Source organism: Taudactylus pleione, unplaced genomic scaffold (genome assembly GCF_031769625.1).
Source record: "Taudactylus pleione unplaced genomic scaffold, aTauple2 ptg000018l, whole genome shotgun sequence".
Classification (NCBI taxonomy): Eukaryota; Metazoa; Chordata; class Amphibia; order Anura; family Myobatrachidae; genus Taudactylus; species Taudactylus pleione.
The window spans coordinates 2,475,353-2,493,223 of record NW_028284420.1 but is presented as its reverse complement, the minus strand read 5'-3'; the positions used below and the strand labels follow the sequence as shown (position 1 = coordinate 2,493,223).

The window sequence follows — 17,871 nt, the reverse complement described above, 5'->3', positions numbered from 1 at the left end:
CCAATAAAGAGGTCCCCCTCTCCAGGGCACCCCAGTCCTAGGCTGATAGCCTGGGTCTATCCCCACCACCTGTGTGCGGTGGGTGGCGGGTTGATAGTGTAAGTGTAGTGTAAAACTAGAAAAGTGTAAACATTGTCTTTACGAGTAGAACTGCAAGCCTCCCTCACATGCTGGTACTTATAGAACAACAAGTACCAGCATGCAGGCCATTAAGGGCCCGGCGGTATCTGTAGTTCACCTGTAAAGAAATGTTTAAATAAACACAATACACACACACCGTGACAGTATAATTGTATTACATACACACTCACACATACTCATCTACATTACCTAGACTGGTCCCCTTCTCCCTGTAGGCATCCTAGGTTTTCGTAAAATAAAAAAATGCAAAAACCATCCAACACAACAGGTAACAACCATGATGGTTGTTACCTCCCGAACAAAGAGCTCAGATGCGTCTCTTCCCTTTTTAGGGCCGTGTCTGAGCATTCATTGGCTGAGAGAGGTCAGCCCCCACCTCTCAGCCAATGAATGGCTCCCACCATGAAGCAGTTCTATTTATTTGGGGCCTAGAAGTTTGTTTTGAAGTGAGACTTGGTGTTCGATTTGTACATGAACACGCAAAAGGGACATCAAATCACTGTTCAAAATTGAACCAAATTGATTTCGATTTAGAAAATGCTTCTAAAATTGATTTTATTTGAACATTCGTTTTGATTCAATTTGAGGTGAACTAAATCAAATATCAAAACGAAAGTAAAAACTAACTTTGATAAATATACCCCTATGCTTCCAACCAAACAACAGCAGCGATTCCTACCCTCTTGGATGAGATTGGGCTGATGCTGCCAAAGGAGAAGGGGAGACACAGGTCCCAGCACCTGAGCAATGGATCTGTCAGACTCCAGAACCGGCACATGTGCACAAGCGGCGGTGGCACTGCACATGCAAGTAACTTATTCGACTGCAGACCCTAGAAGCCTGGAAGGGCTTCCTGAAGGGTAGAGAAGCGGCTTCCCATTGGAAACACACTCTCTGCTAATTGCAGTCTGGATTGGCAGTCCCAGAGGGAGAAAACACCTCCCCCTGGGACTGCCTGTTCTCTGTGTGACTAGCAGGTAGCGCTTCCATTGCAACTGGCTCACTGCTATACTGGTCCCAGTCCGGTCACTAAGGTAGCGGATTTTACTGGGGGGAGGGGGAGGGCTGAAGCCTCTAGGTAAAATCCGCCACTGCAACCAACCATTTCACTGGTTGAAATGAAAATCTGGTAATGTATGGGAGCAAATGCCAATCAGTCATTAGCTTTCAGACTCTAGAAATCACCCGAAAACAGTCATTCAGATACGTTTGCTTGAAACTGTTTGATTTAACTAACTTGTCTGATTGACATTTTTGACTGTTTCCAGTGTGTGGGAGCAAATGGCTGATTGCATTGAAAGTGTTACATTGTACTGCTTGCAGTTTTGTTAGTTTAGACAATTAATATTTCCATTTATTGCTAAGTGCTGCCTAAAAATAATAATAATAATTCCTATGCTCTACTAGGTTATAGAGTGTCAGGACTAAGGAGTTCTCAGTAGGAGCTGGTTTGGAGGCTACAGTATATGAAGAAAACTAGGTGGCTTGAGTAAGCTCCTTCACATGGAATAAGGACTCACGTGATAGGAAATAGCAAGGTGTGAGTCCTAGGAGATAACTAACATAAGGCAACTGGGCTGGAACCAGTATAGCATATGGTAACAGGGCTAGGACCAGTGATTGCAGGTTAGACCTGCAGTGCTTTGTAGAATGGAGCTGTGGATGCGTGTAGTGAGGAAACTACAAAAGATTGAAGAGCTGCAGTGCTTTACAGAATGGAGCTGTGGATGCATGTAGTGAGGAAACTACAAAAGATTGCAGGTTGGAGCTGCAGTGCTTTGCAGCATGGAGTTGTGGATGCTTGAAGTGTGGAAAGTGGAAACTACAAGAGATTGCCGATTGGAGCTGCAGTGCTTTGCAGAATTAAGCTGTGGATGCTTTTAGTGTGGAAACTACAAGAGATTGCAGGTTGTTGCTGCAGTGCTTCGCAGAATTAAGCTGTGGATGCTTTTAGTGTGGAGACTACAATAGATTACAAGTTAAAGCTGCAGTGCTTTGCAGAATGGAGCTGTGGATGCTTGAAGTATGGAAATTGCAAGAGATGTACAGTAGGTATAGGAGCCAATAAGACTATTTGAACTGGCAAAGCACAGGTGTCTGGAAAAGGTTTATAATATATAGGGCACTCTGCACCAGGACTGGACACTGGCGTCATGTGAAAAGAAAGTATCTGTGAATGGCTGCAATGGTGTCAGCTGACCTCAGGCAAGATGGGGGCACACATGTAGCCCTAGACTGCAGCAAGTGGGAAATCCGGAATTGACTGACAAGCAGAGATATGTCAGCCAGTGAATAGGCAACACCAGTTGAGAAAAGAGGGTCTAAAATCCAGGGACATGACATTAAGGATGTTCTACCCCATGCTATTTAAAAGTGGAGACACATTGACCTGTACAAGATGAAAAATTGTAGCAAAAAGGTGATCTACCCCTTCTGAAATGCACCTTAAAACAATTGCTTATCTATTTCTATTCAAGTTGTATATTTAACTTCTCTTTATACATGTGCTCTTATACCAGGGATCAGTCTCTAGTGACATTGCTTTCTTCAATTTACAGCTTGTCATTCCTTGCTTATTATATGATGCTCCCTAGTCTCCCAAAGCTTTGTGTACACTGCTCTCTAAAACTGTTGCAACCTGCTCATTAGCAAGATAACTTAAAGCAGCTTAATTGCTGGTACAGGCTGCTGCCAGTGGGAATCACAGGCTCCTCAGATGTGATGTATGGCCTGAACATGTTGATCCCAAGGACAAATGGAAGGCCTTGATGTTATGCCAGGCCAGAGAACATGCCATTGCTCATGCACAACAGGTATCTCAACAGCCAGCTTTAGAAAGCATGTTCCCTGTAATATAAACCACCAGGGGGCTTCTATTTTAGAGAGTGAGCTGCTGAGAATGTGAGTGGTGACATTTTCCAGTGCCAAATTAGCACAAGGAGATCCTTTAAAATAACTATTCTGCTTTGCACAAATAGAAAAGGGCCTTTTTTTAATCACAACATCAGTAATACAACGCAGGAATGTCAATGGCTCCAATCCTAAATTGCTTATTTGCAAACTGTCATCGATGCTTTCAGTTCCCAAATCTCTGGGCAATGCTGCTCTAAATAAAAATATATTTCTACACATGCAGTAAATGACTTCAGAATTATCTGTTAATCTTGTGTATTTGACCACTTATATCTTGTGTATTATATGATATCTTGCGTATAACTAACAGTAACAAATCAAAGAACAATGCTACGTATAACAGACAACAGCCCTGCCAAATGTTTTTTTTAATGTTAAGATTTTTTAAATAAAAGAATGGACCTCAAAACCCTTTCATTTCCAGAAGTCATATGAATCAACATATCAAAAGGCATAAATTCATCCAGCAGTCTAAAACCTACTTGGTGACTTTCCATGAATGTTAGTGAGACTCACAGAAATAGTGGTGATCTCTCTGACACCCTGAAGAGTCTAGCACTCTCCCTGAGGGCAGGCTGGGTGTGCGCAACACAGTGATGATGTCATCACTATCTGCCCACCATGGAAGAAACACTGGGGAGAATAAGGAGACTGTGCTACAAGAAAATGGTTGCAGCTTGGATATGTGAGGAGTTAAGGTGCGTATCCACTTATAGACATACAAACAAGAGCATGATTCAGGGGCGTTTCTAGAGAGGAAGGGGCCTGTGTGCTGTCTGCGACACGGGCCCCCTCGTCTCCGCATGGCGGCCAGCTGCGCACTGAGATGTGCGCGGTCAGCGCTGTAGTTATAGACTCTGGACACTACAGTGTGCCCACAGTCTATAATGTATGCACAGGTCACCGGGAAAATGGGCGCGGCGGCCATTTTCCCTGTACTGCGCATGCGCAAACGATCGGAAAATGGCCGCCGCGCCCATTTTCCAGTTGTTTTACAGCACCGGACCCCCGTGCCGACGTGGGACTCCGGAGAGGTAAGTATTATTATGAGTGCAGGGTGTGCGGTGCGGGGCCCCCCTGGACCCAGGGGCCCGTGTTCCCCGCACCCATTATAGATACGCCCCTGGCATGATTACAACATTGCAATTGTGCTGTCATTTGTATGTCTAGAGATGTGCCTAGACTGTACGTTCACTCGTTCAGTCCAGGCACATCCATCATCCCTGTACATGCTGAACATGACGGGATCGTCAGGTTGACCAGCATGTACAAGTGATGAAAGATGGTAAAAACGACCAGAGGGCATGCGCATCGCTGGTCGTTTTTGTCATTTACATGCCCGATTTGCGGGCGATTGCACGATTACGACGTTGTTATCTTGCAATCGCCTGTCAAAATCGCCTAGTGGATACCCGCCTTTAAAGTTGATTTGTACACAAGCAAATGTGCCTACTCATCGGGATAATCTTGGGTGGCTCTCACTGATGTACTGAATATTAATTAAGGTTCCCTCATACAGGAGACAGACAGGTTATCTGTATTAGGAGCATGCAGCGCTTGAGGCAGACCCTACCTCACCGCAAGCACTGCGATCACTGCAGGCTGAAATACAATCAAGTGACGTGTACAATGACACTTCAATGCTAAGTATGCACACCCATAAAACGCGGTTTTGACGCACAGACACGCCTGCGTTCGCAGCACCACTCCTCCGTTCACAAGCACCTTCCCCTGTTACCACCCACAAATGGCACAATCTGTCACTCATAGTAGCACTCAGTCTTTGTGCTATGAGCAATTGATTCCCGATCGCAGTGACTGGTTCGAGCACTGCGATGCGTACGCATGCACAGATGGGCGACAATCACCCATAGCGAACCATAGCGGTTTAGCGTCTAGGTATGAATCGGACCCTATGTTCTTTAATGCAGCACCTTTGAACCACTCCCATCTTATTTTTATTGTGCCGAAGGATGTTTGCTGCATTACAGGGGATGTGTGACAAACTACATGAAACCTGTTGTAGGTAGAGAGTCCCGTTAGTGGTTCATGGGTAAAAGAGCAGACTTTTTGGCCATTTTCATGCTCTGTGGTCATTGTAAATTATTATTTTTTTCTTGCAACAACTGCACATGGTTTGTAAAAAGTAGCTAACCAAAAATACAGCTTCCTATCACATTTGTACCTTCCCTCCTACACAGGGCCAGATGGAGCTACAGCTCCAGGCCTCCACATAAACATAGGCCCATTGCCATCTGCTCTCCACACAGTCGGCCATAAATCATAAGTAGTAAAATTGTATTTCTATTTACCTCACAAAATTAAGCATTTTTTTTCTTTTATATATTTAGGGAGACATTGGGTCTGAGAGTATAGGGGGGTACACGCCCACATGGCACTGGCCACACCCACACAACACTGGTCACACTTCCTCTCTTCTCATAATAGGCCCTTGGTCATTTTCAGCTCCAGGCCCATGTGGCCCTCAATCTGGCCCTGCTCCTACACAGTTGCACGGCCTCCTATCACATTGGCACCTTACCACCTACATTATGAAGCTGTTCTATAACTTTGAATATAAAATAAACTCAGAACTATCATCAATAAATTAAAATAGATGAAGGTCATTTTTTGTATCATATTATCAGAGCACATTTATATTATTATTATTATTATTTTTTTTATATGTAGCATAGTTATATTATGTAATTTACAGGAACACTTTTTTATAATACATACAGCACAAAACCAAATATATATATATTGATTTACATTGGGGGTAACTAACAGTTTTATTACCGTGTTACCCACAGCACAAAGATACCAGGTAGAGCTCAATGTTATTCATCATGATCCCTTCCCTAAATGTAATATTTTATAGAATGTTTTTGGACAAAACACAATGTATTCTTTGCTTATTATTGTATTGAGAATAGTACTTCTTCATAGTTACTCAATTCCAAATGTTATAGTTATTAACACTGGAAATGTGCAATAATCCTTAGCAATTAGATATTTGCTTTAATTGTCTATGATGCAGATTGTTTGGTTGCTGTGGGTTACTGCTTATTGACAGAATTATACTGTATATACATAATATATTTATCATTGCCAGCTGCCAGATATGTCTGTGATCTGAATAACAAATATATTTTTTTCCTTTGTGTATCGGGGCCCCTTACACCAAGCCCTGTAAGATTACCATTATCTGTTATAGCTATATATTGATCAGTTGGTATTTACATTCTGGGTGCAATTGCTGCCTAGCATGTAACTTGAACCAATATATTATTATATTTGAGAATACAGCTTACCAAATCACTAACAATTAGTGACATAACTGAAGCACAAAATGGCCACCTTTGTGCCTCAGTAATGTCACTAATTTATAATCAATCCATTGGTTGTGTTCGCTTGAAAATAAACTACATGTTGGCTATAAATTCCTTTAAGTATTACATGCTAATTTAATTACCACAGATTACCCAGAAGAAAGCTGTTCGGGTACAAGACCTTGATACAAAGATGTTGCTCTCATGGGTTTTTTTTAGTTAGTCAGATGCGATTAAGGTCTTACCTGTCTCGCCCCAGATGGGAAGATATTCATCCTGTTGGATGTCAAGCATGATTTCTAGTCCATTTCCGGTCCCTCCTTTTACAGTGGTTAGCAGGGGTCGACCGTCATGTCCCGAATTAAACATGTAACATTTCCCATATTTTGTGAACACCTGGAGAGGGAGATCAGGGAGAGAATGCTTTAATAGTTTATTGCTCTAAATTTAGCTAACTCATAAGGTTGATAGTGCAAGATATGTAGTGCAACATATATGACTCTGTTACCTTCCACTGCTCCCTATGATATGCTGATTTATGAATCCACAATTATTTCACCATTCTCTTACTTAAACTTACTGTTTAGTCACCATCGTTTTGTTCAGTGTATAATTCGCATAATAAAAATGATAGCCTACTTTGATTTTATTTATTTTTGTAAAGTCCACATTTAGCATCCACTGGTGTAGTGGTATGATAGAGGTAACATAGGGTTACCTTTGTAGAATTACATTGGCCTACAGTATACAGGTTTTATTGTGCCTTAGTCAGTAAGAAATTATTACATTTCATTGAAAGTGACAGGCAGCATCCTGTGAGCCTGGCACATAGGCATGCCGAGTGACCTTAGACAACATGTGGCCAATCCTATTTACAGAACCATGGAGAACATGTGGGCTTCCTTCAATACAATACAATGTCTGAGATCAACAGGAAACCAATCTTTCCTCACACATTCCACCAGCAAATTGTGTAAACCATTTAAAAGAAGGTAAAGTTATTTTTATTGAAGTGGTAGTTTTTCCAAAATTTCCATCTAGTTTTATACATGCACCAATATATATCCCTAATCTAGTGTTCCACAATATTATTAGTTATATTTCTTTCCAGCATAGTGTGAAGAGAGAGCAAGGAGTGTAATAAAGTCCTTGTTCAGGCTTATGGCTTCAGTTGGCATTACCATTACCATACCCAATTTGAAACTTTATTTATTTTCTATCAGCACATATATCTCATCTGAAGGATTGGGCTGTATACAAATCATGGGAGTACTTACACCAATGGTTTACTTATAACTAGGGGTGTGCACCGGCCACTTTTCGTGTTTTGTGTTTTGGTTTTGGATCTGGATCTTTCTTCGTGTTTTGGATCTGGATTGGTTTTGCCAAAACCACCCTTGCGAGTTTTGGGTTCTGGGTTTTGTGTTTTGGATCTGTATTTTTTTGAAAAAAAGCATAAAAACAGCTAAAATCACAGAATTTGTAGGTTTTTCTGCTCCTATGCTATTATTAACCTCAATAACCTTAATTTCCACTCATTTCCAGTCTATTCTGAACACCTCACACCTCACAATAGTGTTTTTATGTCCAAAAGGTTGCACCGAGGTAGCTGGATGACTATGCTAAGCGACACAAGTGGGCGGCACAAACACGTGACCCATCTAGGCGTGAAACTGCAGTGGCAGACAGGATGGCATTGAAAAACTAGGCCCCAAACTGTACATAATGCAAAGAAAAAAAAGAGGTGCAAGATGGAATTGTCCTTGGGCCCTCCCACCCACCCTTATGTTGTATAAACAGGACATGCACACTTTAACAAACCAATCATTTCAGCGCCAGGGTCTGCCACACAACTGTGGCTGAAATGATTGGTTCGTTTGGGCCCCCACAAAACAAGCTGGCAATTTATCTGTCCCTGCACAAACTGGCTCTACGGAGGCAAGATGTCATCCTCATCCTCCTCATCCACCGATTCCTCACCCTCTTCAGTGTGTACATCCTCATCCTCACAGAGTATTAATTCGTCCCTGCTGGAACCACAGGTCCCTCTGTACGTTCTGGAGGCTGGTCTCCCTGGAAGAGTTGATAATTCATTTTATGAACATCATCTTCTCCACATTTTGTGGAAGCAACCTCCTACGCCTTTCGCTGACAAGGTTCCCGGCTGCACTAAACACTCTTTTGGAGTACACACTGGAGGGGGGGCAACTCAGGTAAAATAGAGCCAGTTTGTACAGGGACCTCCAAATTGCTTCTTTTTCCTGCCAGTACAGGTACGGACTGTCTGACATGCCTACTTGGATGCTGTCACCGATGTAATCCTTTAACAGACAGACGCACGCTTGTCGCTGCTGCTTTGAGGATTCAAGTGCGGCTACAGCCCACACAATTCACAAAGACAGAAAAAAAAAGAATATTTTTATTGTTTGTGGAGCACACTTTGAGGGTTACACCACCCTTTAACAGACAGACGCACGCTTGTCGCTGCTGCTTTGAGGATGCAAGTGCGGCTACAGCCCACACAATTCACAAAGACAGAAAAAAGAAGAAGAATATTTTAATTGTTTGTGTAGAACACTTTGAGGTGTCACCACCCTTTAACAGACAGACGCACACTTGTCGCTGCTGCTTTAAGGATGCAGGTGCGGCTACAGCCCACACATTTCACAAAGACCAAAAAAAAAAGAACAATATTTTAATTGTTTGTGTAGAACACTTTGAGGTGTCACCACCCTTTAACAGACAGACGCACGCTTGTCGCTGCTGCTTTAAGGATGCAGGTGCGGCTACAGCCCACACAATTCACATAGACAGAAAAAAAAAGAACAATATTTTAATTGTTTGTGTAGCACACTTTGAGGGTGTCACCACCCTTTAACAGACAGACGCACGCTTGTCGCTGCTGCTTTGAGGATGCAAGTGTGGCTACATCGCACACAAGTCACAAACACATTAAAAAAATAGTTTTTTATTTTTTGGAACACTTTGAGAGTTACACCACCCTTTAACAGACAGACGCATGCTTGTCGCTGCTGCTTTAAGGATGCAGGTGCGGCTACAGCCCACACATTTCACAAAGACCGAAAAAAAAAGAACAATATTTTAATTGTTTGTGTAGAACACTTTGAGGGTGTCACCACCCTTTAACAGACAGACGCACGCTTGTCGCTGCTGCTTTAAGGATGCAGGTGCGGCTACAGCCCACACAATTCACATAGACAGAAAAAAGAAGAATATTTTTATTGTTTGTGTAGCACACTTTGAGGGTGTCACCACCCTTTAACAGACAGACGCACGCTTATCGCTGCTGCTTTAAGGATGCAGGTGCGGCTACATCGCACACAAGTCACAAACACATTAAAAAAATAGTTTTTTATTTTTTGGAGCATTTTGAGAGTTACACCACCCTTTAACAGACAGACGCACGCTTGTCGCTGCTGCTTTAAGGATGCAGGTGCGGCTACAGCCCACACAATTCACAAAGACCGAAAAAAAAAGAACAATATTTTAATTGTTTGTGTAGTACACTTTGAGGGTGTCACCACCCTTTAACAGACAGACGCACGCTTGTCGCTGCTGCTTTAAGGATGCAGGTGCGGCTACAGCCCACACAATTCACAAAGACAGAAAAAAAAAGAACAATATTTTAATTGTTTGTGTAGCACACTTTGAGGGTGTCACCACCCTTTAACAGACAGACGCACGCTTGTCGCTGCTGCTTTAAGGATGCAGGTGCGGCTACAGCCCACACATTTCACAAAGACCAAAAAAAAAAGAACAATATTTTGATTGTTTGTGTAGCACACTTTGAGGGTGTCACCACCCTTTAACAGACAGACGCACGCTTGTCGCTGCTGCTTTAAGGATGCAGGTGCGGCTACAGCCCACACAATTCACAAAGACAGAAAAAAAAAGAACAATATTTTAATTGTTTGTGTAGCACACTTTGAGGGTGTCACCACCCTTTAACAGACAGACGCACGCTTGTCGCTGCTGCTTTGAGGCTGCAGGTGGAATCTAGACGGGATTTGGAACCGAGGACACACTACCTCCATCAATTGTCTAAATCCCACTGCACTAATGTCGGATACCGGACGCACGTCTAACACCAACATAGCAGTCAAGGCCTCAGTTATACGTTTTGCTTCAGGATGACTGCTGTCGTACTTCATCCTCATCGCTAGGGACTGTAGGAGGGTCAATTGTTTAGTAAAAGTAGTGATGTTCCTACTTCCTCTCTGGGATGATGAACAACTCCCAGCAGCAGCAACAGCACTAGGAGGAAGTGGTTCTTGATCTTTCCCTATTTTATTTTTATCGGAGAAAGTTTGGTCCTCCATTTATGTTATATTGATATATATACGTGCGGCTAAAGCGCACACAAACACAGAAAATATTATTTTATTTTTGCTGGAGAGTAGTGCACTTTGTGGGTTACACCACCCTTTAAGAAATGAGCCAGCCGGCTCTTTACTTATGGGACACAGGCGCACGCTTGGCGCTGCTCCTTTGTTGATGCACGTGCAGCCACAGTGCACACAATTCACAAACACAGAAAATAATTTTTTTTTTGGTTTGGACTGGAGTGTACTTTCGGGGGTTACAGCACCCTTTAACGGTCAAGCCAGCCGGCCCTTTACTTATGACACAGGCACACGCTTGGCACTACTTTGTTGATGCACGTGCGGCTACTGCGCACACAATTCACAAACACAGAAAATAATTTTTTTTTTGGTTTGGACTGGAGTGTACTTTCGGGGGTTACAGCACCCTTAACGGTCAAGCCAGCCGGCCCTTTACTTATGACACAGGCGCACGCTTGGCACTACTTTGTTGATGCACGTGCGGCTACTGCGCACACAATTCACAAACACAGAAAATAATTTTTTTTTTGGTTTGGACTGGAGTGTACTTTCGGGGGTTACAGCACCCTTAACGGTCAAGCCAGCCGGCCCTTTACTTATGACACAGGCGCACGCTTGGCACTACTTTGTTGATGCACGTGCGGCTACTGCGCACACAATTCACGAACACAGAAAATAATTTTTTTTTTGGTTTGGACTGGAGTGTACTTTCGGGGGTTACAGCACCCTTAACGGTCAAGCCAGCCGGCCCTTTACTTATGACACAGGCGCACGCTTGGCACTACTTTGTTGATGCACGTGCGGCTACTGCGCACACAATTCACAAACAGAAAATAATTTTTTTTTTGGTTTGGACTGGAGTGTACTTTCGGGGGTTACAGCACCCTTAATGGTCAAGCCAGCCGGCCCTTTACTTATGACACAGGTGCACGCTTGGCACTACTTTGTTGATGCACGTGCGGCTACTGCGCACACAATTCACAAACACAGAAAATATTTTTTTTTTGGTTTGGACTGGAGTGTACTTTCGGGGGTTACAGCACCCTTTAACGGTCAAGCCAGCCGGCCCTTTACTTATGACACAGGCGCACGCTTGGCACTACTTTGTTGATGCACGTGCGGCTACTGCGCACACAATTCACAAACACAGAAAATAATTTTTTTTTTGGTTTGGACTGGAGTGTACTTTCGGGGGTTACAGCACCCTTAACGGTCAAGCCAGCCGGCCCTTTACTTATGACACAGGCGCACGCTTGGCACTACTTTGTTGATGCACGTGCGGCTACTGCGCACACAATTCACAAACACAGAAAATAATTTTTTTTTTGGTTTGGACTGGAGTGTACTTTCGGGGGTTACAGCACCCTTAACGGTCAAGCCAGCCGGCCCTTTACTTATGACACAGGCGCACGCTTGGCACTACTTTGTTGATGCACGTGCGGCTACTGCGCACACAATTCACAAACACAGAAAATAATTTTTTTTTTGGTTTGGACTGGAGTGTACTTTCGGGGGTTACAGCACCCTTAACGGTCAAGCCAGCCGGCCCTTTACTTATGACACAGGCGCACGCTTGGCACTACTTTGTTGATGCACGTGCGGCTACTGCGCACACAATTCACAAACACAGAAAATAATTTTTTTTTTGGTTTGGACTGGAGTGTACTTTCGGGGGTTACAGCACCCTTAACGGTCAAGCCAGCCGGCCCTTTACTTATGACACAGGCGCACGCTTGGCACTACTTTGTTGATGCACGTGCGGCTACTGCGCACACAATTCACAAACACAGAAAATAATTTTTTTTTTGGTTTGGACTGGAGTGTACTTTCGGGGGTTACAGCACCCTTAACGGTCAAGCCAGCCGGCCCTTTACTTATGACACAGGCGCACGCTTGGCACTACTTTGTTGATGCACGTGCAGCTACTGCGCACACAATTCACAAACACAGAAAATAATTTTTTTTTTGGTTTGGACTGGAGTGTACTTTCGGGGGTTACAGCACCCTTAACGGTCAAGCCAGCCGGCCCTTTACTTATGACACAGGCGCACGCTTGGCACTACTTTGTTGATGCACGTGCGGCTACTGCGCACACAATTCACAAACACAGAAAATAATTTTTTTTTTGGTTTGGACTGGAGTGTACTTTCGGGGGTTACAGCACCCTTAACGGTCAAGCCAGCCGGCCCTTTACTTATGACACAGGCGCACGCTTGGCACTACTTTGTTGATGCACGTGCGGCTACTGCGCACACAATTCACAAACACAGAAAATAATTTTTTTTTTGGTTTGGACTGGAGTGTACTTTCGGGGGTTACAGCACCCTTAACGGTCAAGCCAGCCGGCCCTTTACTTATGACACAGGCGCACGCTTGGCACTACTTTGTTGATGCACGTGCGGCTACTGCGCACACAATTCACAAACACAGAAAATATATTATTTTTTTAGCACTTGGGGGGAGCACCCCTGATGGACAGAGCACCCCCTGGACAACACTGCAGCACTCCTTTAGGACTGGGACACTGCACAGGACTTTGGAGTGGACACAGCCCCTATGGAGAACTGACTGCACAACACAGTCCAGCCAGCCCCTATGGACTTTGAAGTAGTGGACACAGCCCCTATTAACAACAGCAGCACAGCACAACACAGCCAGCCCCTATGGACTTTGAAGTAGTGGACAACAGCAGCACTACACTACACTACACTACACAGCCCTAACTCCCACCCTCCCTCTTCACTGTCCACAGCCGAGTGAGAAAATGGCGCCGACGTGGGTACCTTATATAGGATCCAAAACCCGCGAGACTCGGAAGGCGGGATGATGACGTTTTGCCTCGATTTCAGATCCGAGTCAGGCGGGAAAAGTCGAGCCTGATTCGGATCGGACTCGGATCGGGGGGGCTCGGGGGGGTTCGGATTTCAGAAATCCGAACCCGCTCACCCCTACTTATAACAGATATTCTATAGAAATCTATAAAATGTGGTCCTTTTGAATTAAATCTAGATATAATTTGTACAGCCAAGAGGATATTGCAGGATGCATCTCCCGAAGTACCTAACTGTCCTTTTGAAACATTTTTTAGAAAAATAAACTTAATGACTGAATACATAACATCATGTTCATGTACACGTTGCTTATAGCCTTTATAAGTTTTCTGTACTTTTTTGTAGTTTGTTTCTATGTACTCGTAGATTATATTATATTTCTTATGGTAAAGTTGTAACAAAATGTTTCTGTGCAAAAAAAAGGGAACAAGAACATTTGTCACTCATTTCTCTTAAGGCTTTCTTTAGCCAAATATATATATATATATATATATATATATATATATATATATATCTGTTAAATGACCCTAGAGTCTAGCACTGTTCTGCTTTGTGCTCAGCTGTCTGGAAACATTCCGATGGGCTTGTGGACTAACATTTCCACTCAGTTCTCCTGATTCTCTAATAGACTGTAATGTGCTATTAGTTTATAGCCATTATACTGAGACTCTGCATATTAGAGAGGTATATAGCAGCACAGATCTGCAAGACAGCATATAATTGTAGCATGGAAGCAGAGATCTGAGCAGCGTGCAGGCCATTATATAAATGTCTCAGTGGGTTATGGAAAAGTTCACACTCGCCAAGCATCCTAATTTACCAGTGATGATTTCCAGTGACAATCCCAGGTTCTTTAGACTCTGGAAATGTTGTCCCTGGAAATGTCTTTATTTTTAGAGCTGACCAGCTAGTATGTCAAATTTATCATGGGTTTTGTATCATGCAAAATCTGAGATTACAGCTATTTTACTGTAGGTAAACATGTTATGTTATAAAGGGAGATTTCTGCTTGAACAGCACAACACAGAACCTGTCAGCATTGAAGTGTCTCTGGAAAATGTTTTCAAACTATGAGAACCCTATTAACCCACTATTACCAATTCTAGCAGTGCTAGTTGACTGTAATCCCAACGCTAGGAGCGGCCTGTCACCTTTGGAAGACCTGCGTGGGCCCAGCAGCAGCCTTCTCATCTCTAGGACAATAAAGTGCATGTAAGCCATTCTTGTAAATTGTGTATATATTCCATTCAAGCACAACCTAGATGGACTAGTTCAGTCCTGAAACACATTTTCCTACTGAGATTTCCTAATTTCCTTTTCCATTTTCTGTTACTCGACAGCAGAAAAAAATATGATTGCCTTTTATTACCAAAGACATTTTACACAAAATACACAGAGCTACATAAATAAAACTCCTTTGGGTCCCGTTCACCTCATCTCCTTCGCCTCAGTGATAAGGCACTCCTTCTAAATTACACTGGGACTTGCCTGATTTATAAGGGATAAGACATCTAGTTTCTGCTCGGATTTTTTATTGCAGCAGAGGCTGAAAACATAGTTCTAACAATAAAATGTCAGTAGAAATTGTGACAGAATGAGAGGATATTTTGTGAGGGGGAACAATAAACCTGGGAATGTATCTACTGTAACTACCTGATCTCATAGAAGGTCCAAGTAAGGGACACTCTCCCTAGATTTATCGGCAACAAAGTCACCAAGAATCTTCAAAGTCAACCTCTCAGTGCAGATAGGGAAGACAGCTGCCTGATGATGAGAATTACAGAACAGTATTGGCAGGCTACACACTGGCCACTACTATTCCACAGTACTTCACCTTAAGCAGCTTACTAGAGTTTGACACATAACATGTATTAAAATTGTACAGAATGGGGCATCCAAAAATGAAGCTGTAAAAAGATGTACTGTACATAAAAATAGAGCAGTTAAGAATGCAGTCCAATGCAAGATGCATTCAGCTCTGCATGTGTAGCATATGTGTCAGGTTAGTAGCATAAGTTCAACCCAGTCACCTAGAGGCAAGTTAGAGTTTGGTGATATATATAAAAAAAAAAAATATATGGTTTGTGTATGGGGGCACTGCGTAGGAGGGACCGCTACTAAGGGCAGTGCATAATGGGGATCACTACTGGGGGCACTGTATAAGGGGCACTGCACAGGGGGGCACTACTGGGGGCACTGTATAAGGGGCACTACATAAGGGGCACTGCATAGTGGGGACCACTACTTGGGGCACTGTATAAGAGGCAATGTATTAGGGGCACTACTGGGGGCACTGTATAAGGGGAACCACTACTGGGGGCACTGTATATGGGGCACTGCATAGAGGGGACCACTACTGTGAGCCCTGTATAAGGGGCTCTACTGGGAGCACTATATAATAAGGGGCACTACTGGGGGCACTGCATAGGGGGGACCACTACTGGGGGCACTGTAGAAGGCACACTACTACATGGGGCACTGCATAAGGTGCACTGCTGCTGAGGACATTGCATAATGGGCACTACTACAGTAGGCATTGCAAGAGGGGCACTACTACTGGGAGCATTAAGGTGCATATGGAATATAAAGGAATGTTCTCAGAGTGACGAGAAATGGTGGTGTGTCATTTTGACATGCCCCTATTTTTCAATGACCACGTTCCTTGTGGCATGTGGTCACGCCCACTTTTTGCAGCTCACCTTCACCTGTGCACATAGTGGGGGCTCCATTTTTCATCTTGCCCTTGGCTCCAAATTCCCTAGTTACGCCACTGCATGGCGGCCCTCTGTGGAGTTCATTGTGCCTATTTTTTCTATCTTTATTTTTGTAGAGAGGCATGCCCACGCCCCCTTACATTAGGCCACACCCTCAAAAAGTACCAGGGAACGGCACAGGTCTCTGCGGCCCTGTACGCCAGGCATAACTACACCCAGATACACTTATAACCTATCAACTAATATGCACAAAACAATTTTTTTTTATTTGACTCAATAGTGAAAAGGCATTTCACTATTTGGTATGAATAATAATAAAAAAAACAGTAATACTCCTATAAAATATAGCAGATATAATATTTAATATCCCTTATTGCAAAAGAATGAAAGTAACAAAAAAGTAATCTTACAATATACTCACAAATCTTAAAATTTATGCTAATCAATAAGGAAAGCACCTATCACAATCATCCAGCCAGAAATGGCTAGCTTAGTAGCAAACATAGGATTTCTAGAGGGGGGTTTCCAAATGCTTAATATTAGAGTGAGTGTGGCTAGTCCATGCAGAGGGCATAATTAGCATTTATCCAGTTTTAATATGCACCATACAAAGTGTATTGTGTGTCATTATTACAGCATATACAGGACCAGTGATCACAGCAAGCCATTAGATGTGGCAGTAGGGCCATCCTGCCTGAGCTGAATGTTTTTATTTCAGATGTGGGCACAATTCCAGAGCACTGGAGCAATAATGGGAGTCTGGGGGAGCAGCAGAAGATACTAGCACTTCCTTGGACATATATGTACTGTCATATTGGTCTCCTTATGCGCTGGATAGTGTATTGTTATACAGTATTAATAATTAACCCTAATGATGGTCTCTAGCAGTGCACCCCTAACAGCAGTGTCGGACTGGGGCGTGAAGGGCACACTGGGGGAATGCAGTGGTAGGGGCCCATGCTCAAGGGGTGTGACCAATCTCCAGAAGGGTTGTGACCAGCCACCACAGAGGCTTGGCTAACCATTAGAGATTACTAGGTCTGGGCCCCTTTATAAATATATATAGTAAATTATGCACGCATAATGTACCAGATTGTTAACACAATGCACTGTAGTGAATACACAATAATCCTGGAAATGCAGCATAATGTAACATATGTACAGTCTGGAACCAAACCCCTAAAGGTTGGGGTGGCCCACCATGGATTTCCCCTGTACTCCTGTGGGCCAGTCCGACTCTGCCTAAAGGTCCCCATACACCCGCGATGGATCGTCACAACGTAGCGATAGGATCGGAAACACTGATCCACCAGCGTATCGTGATCGGCATATCTGTGAAATCCAACATGTCGGATTTCAGCGATCCTGCATTGCCGGGTTGCAGGATTGCTACATCGCCACGATCCGTTGCAGATGTATGGGGGCCTTAACAGTGCATGTTTCCCAGATCTCCTAGTTGGAGACAGGTGTATTTATTACTGCTGATACATGTTAAAAGATCCAGAGGTGGTGCTAATTATTTAATTTGTGATACTGAGAAGAACATGCAGCACTAATAAAATTCTATTATATTACT

At 43.4% G+C, this 17,871-nt stretch overlaps 1 protein-coding gene across 5 annotated transcripts in view; it reads right to left on the bottom strand.

The window, feature by feature from the left end:
- The window catches only part of ASIC2 (acid sensing ion channel subunit 2), an 811,363-nt gene that overhangs the window by 226,135 nt on the left and 567,357 nt on the right, over positions 1-17,871 (bottom strand). For all 5 annotated transcript variants that reach the window (XM_088442348.1, XM_088442313.1, XM_088442324.1 and 2 more), the window contains exon 2: positions 6,632-6,782. In XM_088442348.1, coding sequence (XP_088298474.1) covers positions 6,632-6,782 — 151 coding nt within the window. The remainder of the gene's footprint in view (positions 1-6,631; positions 6,783-17,871) is intronic.